General features: G+C 42.5%; 1 protein-coding gene across 1 annotated transcript in view; it reads right to left on the bottom strand.

The window, feature by feature from the left end:
- FRAS1 (Fraser extracellular matrix complex subunit 1) overlaps positions 1-13975 on the bottom strand; it is a 455620-nt gene that overhangs the window by 243340 nt on the left and 198305 nt on the right. The window contains exons 10-14 of the mRNA XM_065877453.1: positions 13014-13103; positions 11164-11199; positions 9395-9542; positions 7823-7966; positions 6175-6309 (exon numbers count right to left, since the gene is read on the bottom strand). Of these exons, the coding sequence (XP_065733525.1) occupies positions 6175-6309; positions 7823-7966; positions 9395-9542; positions 11164-11199; positions 13014-13103 (553 nt within the window). The remainder of the gene's footprint in view (positions 1-6174; positions 6310-7822; positions 7967-9394; positions 9543-11163; positions 11200-13013; positions 13104-13975) is intronic.

Here is a 13975-nt window from a genome sequence, read left to right on the forward strand (position 1 = left end):
CGGGCTTTCTCGGCTGGTATGTGATACTTCTGTTCCGTCATCTGCCTTTGGCATACACGGCAAGGGTCCGACAAGCAGCACAAATGCCAAACACAGCCAGTCGCCTGCTAGAGCAGAGGCCCCAGGCAAAACACCACCAGCTGCTTTTTCCTTCCTTTCTCCATTTATTCTTTTCGAGAATGTCCAGAGAGGGAGGGGATTTGGAATACGATTGTCACCTGCTTCACTGGGCCTAGTTTACTCAGGAAATGAACATTCTAGGAGGGCACTCCTGTGGTCCTCCCTTCTGAATGGCTTAAAACACCCCGTGGATACTTCCCAAGTTCCGGTGACAGGTTTTTTTTTTAAGAAGAATCACTGTTTCGGCACTCATAAGGCACCCAGTGATCTCAGAGAAGAGGTAAATACAGACAAGAAAAAGAAGGGTGGGAAAAGTAAGATTCTGTAATTTTCCTGAGGCCACAGGTAGCCAGGAATTGCTGACAGGGAGTAGATAATAGAAGCTAAATGGAAGTCGGGTTACCAGGAAGCCAGAGTCTAGGCACCTGTACAATCCTATGCTTTCTCCTCTGTGCAGCGGTTTAAATCACACTTCTTTCAATCAAAAGTTGTTCCAGAGGGCCTTATATGTGCTCAGCACTGTGGGGAATTCAGAAGGATAAGACCCGTCCCTGCCTCAGTAATCAGTCACTTCCTATAACAGACTTTTTTTTTTTTAATTTAAATGTTGAACCTTCTTTTTAATTTATTTATTTTTATATTTGGCTGTGTTGGGTCTTCGTTTCTGTGAGAGGGCTTTCTCTAATTGCGGCAAGCGGGGGCCACTCCTCATCGCGGTGCGCGGGCCTCTCACTGTCGTGGCCTCTCTTGTTGAGGAGCACAGGCTCCAGACGTGCAGGCTCAGTAGTTGTGGCTCACGGGCCTAGCTGCTCCACGGCATGTGGGATCTTCCCAGACCAGGGCTCGAACCCGTGTCCCCTGTATTAGCAGGCAGATTCTCAACCACTGTGCCACCAGGGAAACCCCTATAATAAACTTTTTAAACTGTCTTTTTTTTTTTTTTAGATGTTGGTGGTAGGAGTTTATTAGTCAATTTATTTATTTTTGCTGTGTTGGGTCTTCGTTTCTGTGCGAGGGCTCTCTCTAGTTGTGGCAAGCGGGGGCCACTCTTCATCGCAGTGCACGGGCCTCTCACTATGGCGACGTCTCTTGTTGCGGAGCACAGGCTCCAGACGCGCAGGCTCAGTAGTTGTGGTTCACGGGCCTAGTTGCTCCGCGGCATGTGGGATCCTCCCAGACCAGGGCTCGAACCCGTGTCCCCTGCATTAGCAGGCAGACTCTCAACCACTGCGTCACCAGGGAAGCCCCTTAAACTGTCTTTATAGCACTGAAAGTAATGAATTCATATAATGGTAACTATTTGAAATGATCTTATTTATTTACTTATTTACTGACACTCTTCTCCCATTGAGAACATAAGTTCCTGAACCACAGGGCAGTCTTCTGTCAGTTCACTGCAGTATCCCAGTGCCTGGGACGTGGAAGAGACTCAACAAATTATTCGTCGCATAAACAGAATGAAGGAGATGGGCATATCACTTGAAGCAGTAAGTCCCCTTTACAAGACACTCAGCAATTAAGTGAGACACCGTAATTGCTGTAGAATACCAGAGGCTTGAACATGTGTATGATTAAAAGAGCAGAACAAAATAAGCGAAGACAGACTGGTAGGATGTGCTGGGCCCCCAGACTGAATATGTGATGTGGCAGTGAAATTGGGACTGACCCTCCCGTTCTGGGGGATGTTGGAGGGGCCATGGAAGAAACCAGCTTGACAGTGGCTGTCCCAACATAACAAGGAGGGCTCCTATTTTCTTGAGGATTTCAGAACATCAGTTTCATAAATGCCTTTGCCAAGAGGTTCTTCCTGGGCACGGCCAGGCTGGGCTCGGCCACAAGCAGAATGTAACGCCGAGACCCAGCAAGTACTGCTTTGGGCCTGGCTGCAAGGGGTCAGCGCTTCACGTCCACAAATGGTGGGGCTGCTCCAGTCAAACAAAATTCCAACAAATAATTAACTTTAGAAATTCTTCTGTTCAAACTACAGCTTTTAAATCTCAGCCAGGTCAGTATCCTATAAGTAAATTTTACAGGTTTTCTTCTCATAAGTTTTCCTTCTAAATATACCTTAATGTTGGCTAAGAAACAAATCATTCCAGATTCTCATCATTTAATCAGAGCATTTAAAGAAAATAAAATGATCTCAAACTGTGATGAATGCAGTAAACCGTTCTCTATATTATATTTACTTCTCCATAATATACAAAAGTTGTTTAAAATCAGACACAAATGGCACAAACCCTTTGTTTACTAATGCAACCTATTTGATTTTCATTTGCATAAATTGAAAAATAAAGGTACAGATTTGATAATGACAACAGCCGCCTTTTATTGTCCACATACTATGTGTCAGTCATAATATATTTACATTTTCAAACATCTTTTCTAACCTTCATATTAATGGCTTAAAGTAGATAATATTATCCCCATTTTACAGTGGAGGAAACTGAGGCTCAAAGTGGTTAAATGACTTGCCCAAAGCCATACAGCAGGAAATGGTAGAGTTGAGATTCAACTCACACAAACCTAAAAAATGTTCAGTTGCTTGATTCTTTAAGTTTCAAAATCTAAGACCACACAGCAATCAGATATAGAATAAGCTGCAGAGGTTTTTGTGTTTGTATTTTCTCACATCTCTGTAAGCAGCAGCTAACCCTGCCTTGATTACCAGCTCACTACAGGCAAACATGGTCTCTTGGCTTCATATTCGCAGGACCTCGAGCAATGGTCAATAGAGAATGAATGGAAGAGTGGGGGACAGGGAACAGGAGAGGACAATGGGAAGCAAAAATCCAAGTCTCCTAACATACACGGAGGGCTTACAGGCACCAGGTGCCGCCCTAAATGACATGTGTGAATTCCCTCATTCAATCTGCACAACGCTATATGGCAGATATCACTGTCCCTGCTTCAGCCGCAGGCAACTGAAGCACAAAGTTAAAGAATAGGCTGTTTGAAGTGACAGAGCCAAGACTGGCATCCAGGTGGTTTGGCTCCCAAGCCTACGGTCTCGTTCACTGTATCACCCTCCCGCCCATCTCTGGGTCTGCAGTATGAAGGCAGCACCTGCCATGGGTACACACAGCTCCATCCTCAAAACTTTTGCGAATACTGGAAGTTTTAAGTAGACAAAGCAAACGCTGATACACATATAAAAATTGGCTAAATTCTGCTCTTTCTCGTCTCAAGGTCTACAGTCTTGAGCTAGTCATTTTAAACTAATCTTGCATGGTGTGTGTTACTTTGGTCGTTTTAACTTTTCTTCTTATGGGCTTTTATATCTATGATTTGTGTGTACAGTTCAGTAGTCCCACCAGAGTAAAACAGAGGTTGATTGAAAAGAGGGGCAAGACAGGCAAGGAAGAATGTTCTCAGGATGGGCGAGCTCAGTCCGGATCTAGATTTAGATTTAATACCAAGGTTTCTAAGAAGAGGTAATGAAATCACCACTCTGGTAGAGAGAATACAGTAAGTCCAGGACAAAGTGGTACCTAAGAGCCATGGGGGAAGGGTGCAAGGTCACGTGGTGTTGGGGGGGTGGGACAAAGAACATCCATACATGGGGCAAGCTTGACCATCAGGCTGGGGTTAAGAGATGGGCTGTTAATTCCTAGAAAAGGGTCACAACAGAACAGGTGGCAGGAACCAAAGGAGAACCCCAGTCCTAGGACCTAGTGTCCATGGGGTCAAGAAGGAATGTTGGACCAGATCCAGGTGGTGGCAAAAGGGATTAAGGCAGAAGCCTGAGAGCCAGGCCTAAAAGTGAGTTCTAGGCATTAAGAGGGTGACTACTCCTTGGCCCTCCCTGCTGTAGGGAAGAGGCAACTTACACATTGCCGGTGTCCGATTTAGACTGGTATAAAAATTGGATGGGGCTTCCCTGGTGGCGCAGTGGTTGAGAGTCTGCCTGCCGATGCGGGGGACGTGGGTTCGTGCCCCGGTCCAGGAGGATCCCACATGCCGTGGAGCGGCTGGGCCCGTGAGCCATGGCAGCTGAGCCTGCGTGTCCGGAGCCTGTGCTCCACAACGGGAGAAGCCACAACAGTGAGAGGCCCGCGTACCGCAAAAAAAAAAAAAAAAAGAAAGAAAAAAACTGGGTGGTGCTGATCCTTCAGGTAAAGTGATCAAAGCGTCAAACTCTCAAGTTGGGGAAGGCAGAGGAAATGAAGCAGTGACTGGTATGGGACACAAAATGTGATCTATATTTACAATGCTATTCAGTTTAATCAAGCACAAGATTATAACAATAATATTAATATATGCACACATGTGTACACGTTTGTAAGCATATGTATATATGTGTGTATACACCAAAAATCTCAGGGGAAGTGTGGCAGTGATAAAGGGCCCTAAAGATGCAGTTCTCTGGCAGGACTCAGGGCCTTCTTCCACCCCTCCCTGGTTTACCTGCTCCGACTCTTTCATTGAAGAGTCATTGCGTCTACGTGCCAATTGGCTCTGCCCCAAATTTCTCACTCTCCCTTGTATTCAACATAGCGAGCATGAATATTAGTCAGGTAATTTCTGGTAATGCGTTTCCGCAGCACAGCATTCACTTTCTTTTGGTTTTGATGGGTCAATAAAGTGCCAGTTGGCGCCAGCCAGAACATAAATGACCCTGCCAGGAGGAATCAGTCCAAAACAACCTGTTGTTACCATAAAATGGCAGGCTCATTTTGAAAAGTTTAGCACTTTCTGGAAGAGCGCTGGTTCACTGACCGAATTCTAAGGTCAATGGGGAAAAGTCACCAAAAGTGGTGCAAGCACAAATATTTCAAATAGTTCCGACAATGAGAAAGCTTATTTACGAGGAAAGATTTTTTGTGCAATCTCAGCGTCGAAACAGTATATGGAAATTGATCACAAGTTTATCTTTAATTTTTAAGATCATTCTCTTTCTCCTCGTCTCTCTCTCCCCTTGCTCTCTCTTTTCTTCTCACTTTATGTATAAAAATGCAACCAGGCTGAACTAAAGCAAATTGGTTTAATTCCCTGGAGGGAGCATGAACAAATTTTCCCAGCAACTTTCTACTAAGGCATTTGTGTATGGGTATGTGGATGGAATGTGGAAGCAGTCAGCTACGTAAACCAGTAATCAAATGAAACATTACCCATTTCAAAGTGCCCTGAAACAGCATTAACATCACCAGTTAAAACACTGGGCTTGGGAGAAAGAAAAGTGGCCAGAAAGGAAAAGATAAAAGTAAACGTGTAGGTGGGACATGTGGTAGAGGGGAGGTGGTACGGAGGGAAGAATAAAATCCACAGGGAATTAATTCCCTTTCAAAAGCAAATCTGTCGCAGGAGTGCTAGCAGGAGGTCTCTTTGATGGTATAGAAGAAAGGAGTAAAGAATACATTCAATAATTTCATCAAATTGAAATTTCAGCAGTTTACCTAAATTGCCAAACCATTAGACACTTATAAACGTGTTTGTATGCACCCACTTTGAGCCTTTTCTAAAATAACAGATAAACAGAACATGATTGTAATAAACATTAAGGGTTCTTTTCTCTTTTATGGCTGAGACTTCTGGTGAAACACTGGTCCTACAGGATCACCAAGGGATAGGACATTCCTTCATTCCTCAAACAGTTGTTCAACAAACGCTGCACAAATCTGAACTCTTTGTGTAGCCCTTGATGTTGGGGATACAGAGTTATAGAAGAATTCTTACAGATCTCAAAGAGATCTATAATGCGAGTGGCCCCTGGCCCCGCTCTGCTCACATCTGCATGGCATGCACAGTACCAGTGTTTCCTCTCAAGATGGTTTCCACAGTCCCGTGGACTCTGCCTATGACCACGACCTGGAGTGGAGACGGCCAGCAGCCTCCTCCACAGAGGACCTTCACCTTGGAGCTCATTCGGCCTGCACACCTGATGAATAAATGCACTTGTTCTCTTTCACCATTTTCCCTCCAAATGATTTTTCTAAACATCTAACGAAGGACATGCAAGAAAGGAGTCTACAGCTCTGGGTGGCCCCAGATGGCTTGGGGGCAGGGGATGGCTTTCTCAGTGGCCCGGCCGACTGTGGCCCAGTCAGTGATTACCTGCACAGGAGTGGCGGTCTTGGTAGAAGCCGTTCCCACAGGTGGACACGCACTGGCCATGCTGCGTCAGCAGGGGAGGCCGGCAGGACGAGCACTCTAGCCCACTGGTGCACATGGAACACTGAGGCTGGCAGGCTGACTCGGACAAGGTTGGGAGAAAGAGAAAGGGAATCTCTGATGAGTTCGAGGGCACCACCCAGTGCCAATTCCTACACAGCCTAATTCTGAGGCTCTGGAGACACAGAGAACAAAACAGGCAGGAAAAGAACTCTAGAGCCTTCATTTACGTAGCACATATTTCATGCCAGGCACTGGGCAAAGTGCTTTACATATATGAATACATTTAATCTTCACAAAAACTCTATGAGGTAGAGAGTATTAATCCCAATGTTAATACTCACAGAGGTTAAGTAACCTGCTCGAGGTCAAGGTCACATGAAGCTGGCATTGGAAGCCAGGAAGTTAGGTTCAGGGGTCTATGCTCTTTTCTTCTTATCCAATTGCCCTCAATATCTTTCTCACTCAACCATTTTACAAGAATATCCCTTACGGCAGAGATATAAATAACTTCCAAAAAGGCTGAAGATTATGAATCAGGAGAAAGAGTAGGGAGAAGTGAATAATTACAAAAATAATAAAAGCGGTTGATTTTTATTGAGGCCTGACTACATCCTAGACACTATTCTAGGCATTTTACGTGTATTGACACATGTAATCCTCTCAAGACCCTCTGAGGAAGGTACCGGTATTACCCCACTTTACAGGTAAGAATACTGAGGCACAGAGAGGTTATACTCACAGCCAGGATATGAGCCTACACACTCTTAAATGGATAATTAACCCCACGAGTCAGAGATAGGAGAAAAAGTAACCATGATTTGGCCTCAACCAAGCCAAATTCTCCCAAGTAAGAGCTCCCTCCCAGATGTACTATAAGAATTCTGATTGCACGTGAACCCATTCTGGATCCTCTGGTAACCCACAAGAGATAAGCTCTGTTACCAACTATCTGTGTGATATTAAGCAAGCCAGCTAATTCTCTGGCCCACAGATTTCCCATTTGCGAAATGAGAAAGTTCTCATAAGTGATCTCGAAGGTTCATGTCAACTCTAAAGTTCTATATTGGATTATAGCAGGGTTTCTTTTTTTTTTAAGATTTTTTTGATGTGGACCATTTTTAAAGTCTTTATTGAATTTGTTACAATATTACTTCTGTTTTATGATTTGGTTTTTTGGCTGCAAGGCATGGGGGATCCTAGCTCCCCGAACAGGGATCAAACCCGCACCCCCTGCATTGGAAGGTGAAGTCTTAACCACTGGACCACCAGGCAAGACCCTATATGAGGGTTTTAATAACTGACACCAAGCATCCCAATGACTACCCTTGAAAGTTTTCAAAAGTGAAAAATCCAGCCATGACTACCTAGTAAGCATCTGACTGCCCCATCATCTACCTCCCCGGGAAGCCTGGAAACACCCATCAAATGTTAGAAGAAAGAGACTTGCAAGTAGAGAGGTCAAGTAGCCTATGGATGACATTACTCCCTTCTAATGGTTTTTGGAAATTGTTCATTTCCTGTGCCATGACCCCATCCTGGACACCAGTGAGCCTCAGTCCCCCTCTGGGCTGTCTGCCTGGAGCCGTACCTAAACAGAGAGCACCGGATTGGTAAAATCCCAGACCACAGCTGTGCACACACCGTCCGTTCCGCAGCATCTTTGTGGGGTCCTGACAGAGGTCACAGTGGTCTGGCGACTGAGAGCAGGTCAAGCAGTCTGGGTGGCAATGAACTACAATCAAGGACAAAGAGGAGAGCTCAGTAAAGACCACGTGATTTCTCTTACATCCTTCTAACAAAGGATCTATGGGGTATATGGACCTGTATAGAACACGGAGAACAGAAAACTCTGGTCCCTATGAAAAAGGACCCCAAATAGCAAAACTGATCTCAATGCAAGATTTCAAGGAATTGCTCCTTGTCTGAAATACCATCACTGTCTCCTGTCTCCTGTCTCCTTAAAGTGAAGACGCTAAAAACATTACCAAACTAGCCCTACTGAATGCTTCTACCTCCTAGAATACCTCTAGAAAGAGGAATGACTAGTGCCATAATATTGAATAGATGATTTAAGCAGATTCAATAATTTATAATTTCTTAAATGTTCTTCTTAACCTTTGATGTGCATAAAAGGTTAGGACATAAAACCTACACTGCTTAAAAATAGTTATTATTTTCTTAAAAGAATACAGTCAGTTTTCTTCTTTTTCTCCAAGATTTCAAATCTCATTCCCAGTCATTGGGATCATCACTGAACTTAGTGATATTTGTCAGCAAAGGACGTTTTCAGTTTTCGAAGTTGCCAAGGACCTAATTTTCAAGGTATGGGACATTATAATATGCTAAATATTTGTTTTGGAAAGCCCAGAGAGCCACTTTAGTGAAGGTAACGTAATTAAACCCTAAAGTTGCTATTCTTTTCCCATGGTAAACTCTTCACAGAAACACTGATTAGCCAGAATACAAGCGCAACTGCCTATATGAAAAACTGCAACCCATGGATGAAAACAATTAATTCTGAAATATGAATAGAAGGAAATGCCACTTCTCCGAGAGAGACTGAGCTTATAGGCAAATTACTGCTCAGCTAGAGCAGCTTTAGTGCTTGACAACAATTATTAACTGGAACTAATTCAACCCCAGGTGATTCGAAGGCAGAGTTGCAGAACAAGTAGATAAAATTTTCTTTGGGAAGAAATTAATGAGTCTTTAAACTTCAAAAACCCATCTGAGAACTCCAAAAGCCATCTGTTTAACGGTTCACCTTAAAGAAATGAACGTCCATAACAAACTTTCAGCAATTTTTCTTCTATCTTCAACAATGGAACAGTCCTAATGCATATATTTGCTTTTACAAGTTGTCAAATATTATGTTATTTGATGTTCACAATAATTTTGCAAGGTAGATAAGGCTGTTTTATCAACAAGAAAATTAAGATTCAGAGAGGACCAATGACTTGTGCAAGGTCACATACTCATAATCAGTAGACTTTGGCAAATACACGGACAAAGCATCATTTGTTAGAAAAATTAAGAATAAACAAACAAACAAACCCAGTGGGTGACTAAAGAAAATGAAGCAAGGGGTGGGAGGAGAGATCTCTCTGAATTTTTTGGCAGTAAAAACATCTCAGCAGAAATAAACTGGACATGGACCCACCTGATGTGCAATCTGGACAGCACTGTCCCTTCACCGCCTGAGCTAGTGTGGCTACCGGACACGGAGGACAAGAGGGCTCATAGCAAGTTACCTGAGCCCCCCGGCACTCACACAGCTTGCAAGGGCCATCCTCCCACTTCTCCCCCTCCTGCAGGAAACGGTAAAGAATGACACTGTTACCAGAGTGCAAAGATTCAGAAGACAGTTCGCTGGTGGAGAATGTATAATTTCCATAAGAGACAAAGTGAAGGCTCCTTGTCAAACCTAACTCAAAGCTAACTCTGAAACAGGACAGTGGTAGAAGAGTTCTAAATTTAAAAAGATAGTATCTCTCCTTCTTTGTTTATAATTGGTTTATTTTAATGTAGAACCCAGGCAGAAAGATAAAGTAGGAAAGCATACTGGAACTTCCAGAATAAGCAGGAAGCATATAACACTTGTTTCTCAAACCTATCTCAGCAAAAAAAAAAAAAACCACTCAAAAGGGGATTACTATGTACCTAGTGATTAGCAGGTACATTAAATACAGTCTTTATAATAACAGTAGGAATCTGTTTAAAACCCTGAATTTCCTTATTGTTTTTACAGTAAGAGTAACAGTAGGGTCATTGTATTTTTAAAATGACAGCTCTTGCATGCCCACTTTTAGTGGGCTGTGGATGTGCCATGAATATTCTTTTCAGCCAAACAAACAATGGTAATAAACACTAGTACTTTGAGAGAGAGTCCAAAGTGAATTATAAAGAGCAATTCCTTTTTGCTTGCTGTCCTATTCACCCTGGAGACAGAAAGGAGAAAAGGTTCCTACAAGAATGTTTAGGGAGATGAAAAGGTAAAACAAAACAGAATAGAAGAGCATACTTGAAAATAAAGCTCTGATAAAATGTTTATTAAGCCAGCTGATGTTAAACATTCCAAACAATTAATGTGACAGTATTCAGCAACAGTGAATGACAGTGTTAGAAAAATGAGGAATATTATCTTGAGAAGGTAGAATTGCTTTTCTTCCATTTCAAGGCAGACTGGGTTCCTGGCCCCCTTATTCTATAACCTCAAAAACTGTAAGCTTGCTCATGTGAACAAACACGCTTGCACTTTCCCTTCAAAAGAAATCATACAACGTTGTCCTGCAAACAACTTAGAGAGAATGAACACTCAGTAGTGCCTGGGGAACAAACACACCCCAGACCCAAAAAGCTCTCTCTTCAGTGCTCTGCAGTACATGAAATTGTGCTGATGGGTAAACTGAGTTTTCCAGGCCAGAAAAATTGAGGAGAAAATCATCACAAGAAAGGGAAAGGACCTGTGTAGGAGCTTGTAGTTGGAGAAGTGTTAATTATCATTCGTGGGGCAAAAAAATAAGCTAAAGAAAGGAGGATAGGGCTTCCCTGGTGGCGCAGTGGTTGAGACTCCGCCTGCCGATGCAGGGGACGCGGGTTCGTGCCCCGGTCCGGGAAGATCCCACATGCCGCGGAGCGGCTGGGCCCGTGAGGCATGGCCGCTGAGCCTGCGTGTCCGGAGCCTGTGCTCCGCAATGGGACAGGCTACAACAGTGAGAGGCCCGCGTACCGCAAAAAAAAAAAAAGAAAGAAAGGAGGATAAGTTCAATAAATCCAAGTCTTGGTTATCATTACAGTTCTTAATCCCAGACCACATTGTCAGCAAATATACCTGTTAAAAATACTAAGGTTCCCCAGGAGAGTTTATGTAGATAATTGCTTAAAAGGATTTAATACATATCTATGTACAAGCTAAAAATCTATACTTACTGGAATATGTTTAACTTTACTCGCATTTGAGGACATCTAGGAACAGAGAGAAACAGAAACGTATTTATTATTATACCACTAAAAACACCATTAGGCTGATCTTTTCATTTTTTCATTAGGAAACATCCATTCCTCGCCAAGTAACAAGCAATTTCATTCACTGGTTATGAGTAGAAATAAAATCTATCTGTATCAGAAACAAGCAATATGAGGTGAAGACAACATGCCTAGCGGATATTTTTGAGTTCTTATTCACATTTTGTGCTGGGTTATCTGGCTTCAATTCCCCTCAATACGAAGGACTCTGCAGTCAAGAGATCTAAGCTTATAAGAGCAAATTCTTGAAACTTATATGGTACTGGAGCATCATGGGGATTTGTGCTTATTTCAAACAACTTGCTTTTGTTTCATTCCACTGGGCTTAATTTACCTCCAAAAATGGACAGGGAAATTCATATTGAGAGAGAGATTGAGAGAGAAAACTTGAGTTCAATATGTACAGAATTTAATCTCCTAAATTCCTAGGAAACAAGGATGACTAAATGAGGAAATATCAATATGAAACAAACAATGCCAACAGCATGATAATAACCATAGTAATGATCACATTTTTAAGCTTTCTTATATGCCAGGTATTGTTCTAAGTTTATACATATCATCTCAATAGACCAATGAGGTAAGTACCATTTTTATCTCTATAACTGAGGATTAAGTAACTTGCCCAAGGTCACAGTCCATATGTGGCAAAGTAGGGATTTGAACTTAGAGCCTGAATGTTAACCCTATGCAGTACTACATGCCCAGCTTATACAAAAAACGGGCCGGTTGACAGATGCAGTTTACCCAAATCGGGAGGAAAAAGGGTGTAGGAATCACTTCACAAATCAAAGTACCTAATCCTAATTCTTATAATCCCTTTTTGATTGGTCAATGATGCAATTGTACTTATGATCAACTGGCATACTTTTAAGAACACAGTGAATTTATCAACATTCCAAGAGCCCCATGTGGAAAATAAGGGCTATATAAATAGAGCAAATTTGAAGAGATTAAGATAAATATTTTTCCTTTGGGGTATATAATAAAAAAAGTACAGACTTAGGGAGAAATAAAGCTTTAGCTAATAGAGTTTTAGAGTTGGAGTATTGCAAAAACCTTCTAAATGGACCACCTACTTCCACTCTCGCTCCCCCCCTCCTCCGTCACTGGCCCACGTGGCAGCAAAAGTAATCCTTTTGCACGTAAGCCCCATCACAGCACTGTTCTGATCAAAACTGCCCAGAAGCTCCCATCGGCCTCAGGGTAAAACCAGCGTCCAGGCTACCTGCTGGATCTCATCTCAACTCCTTTCCCCCTCATTCCTTGCCTCCAGCCAAACTCACTTTCTTGGACGTGCCAAGCACACTTCTGCTTCACTGTTTTTTTTAATTTCCTGATCCCTCTTCCTGGTATGTTTCTCCCCCAAGATATCCCTGGCTCGCTCCCTCACTTCCTTCAGGTTTTGCTCAAATTTCTCCTCATGAGAAGACTTCCCCCATCATCTGAGGTAAAAGAGCACCTCCCCCCCTCAGTTACTCCCCAGCTGCCCTGTTTTCCAGGCAGCACCCATCACCCCCTGACACGTGTGTTTGTTGTGTGTGTCCCCACGCTAGAACGGAAACTCCCTGAGAGCAGGGACTCTGCATGCTGTGTCGGCTTCTGTATCTCCAATTCCGGGAACATAGTAGGTGTGCAATCACGTTCGTTAAACAAATGAATGGGTAAAAGAAATGAGAAGGAAATGCCCCCTTGTTAAATTAGTTTTGGATGATTAATTTTTGTTAGTCTTCGGTTATTAGCCTGATACTCACAAATTCTGCATTTTCTTCATATACACAATAACCATTCCTTGAAACGCATTCAGGACAGCATTTTCCATCTAAGTGAATTAATTCTTCACCCTGTAGAAGTAAGGGTTGCACAGGCACGTATCAAATTAACATCTCCAGGTAGCAGCGCTGAATTGTGAAGCGGCTGAATTCCCTGACTGGAATGAAAAACCTTAACTCACCCCTCTCCTTTGGCCCACGGCTTATTCCATCTCCCCTGTGCTATCTTCCTATGAAAAGCCTAGTCAATACAGCTCACCCCTTCCTCCAAGTGCTTTTGCTTTCCAGTTCTGGTGATACTTGTGCATGATTTCCTACCCATGACCAGGAATTCACACGAAGAAGAAGAATGGCCAAGAGTAATGTTATAGTCTTGGAAAGTTATGAGTTTCAGAAAAGGATCAGGCTACCTTAAATATACAAGGCTTGAACTTGTGAGCTGGTTTCATCAACAGTGCTCAAATCAAACCAACACTTTCCCCTGAATACAAAATCAGACACATCCCTATATGCACAGACGAAGTCCCGGGCAGAAATTAAGCAGCAGAAGACTAATTTCTATTCAATATTCTGAAACTGCTATCCAGTTCACATAATCACTATTTAAAAAATTATAAGGGGAAGGAAAGACATGCCACACTAGGAAGGTAGATATTAAACTTTCAAAGTTATCATTTTAACTTCCCAACATCAATCATTTCAAATTTTTTATTTTTACACAAATAATAAATGCTTACTATAAAAAATTAAATAATTCTGAATTCTATAACTTAGAAAACATAATGTCACTGTAGTCCTGCCTCCCGGGGAAGCTGCTATTAAAAATACAACCTCTATTTACAATTTTTCATATAAATATACTAACATCTAATATCTATAGGCTAAAGAGTATTCTTTAAAGCACTTTTCACTTTCTAAAGATATATCTACTTCCTAAAAGATGG

This window comes from Phocoena phocoena, chromosome 5 (assembly GCF_963924675.1).
Source record: "Phocoena phocoena chromosome 5, mPhoPho1.1, whole genome shotgun sequence".
NCBI lineage: Eukaryota > Metazoa > Chordata > Mammalia > Artiodactyla > Phocoenidae > Phocoena > Phocoena phocoena.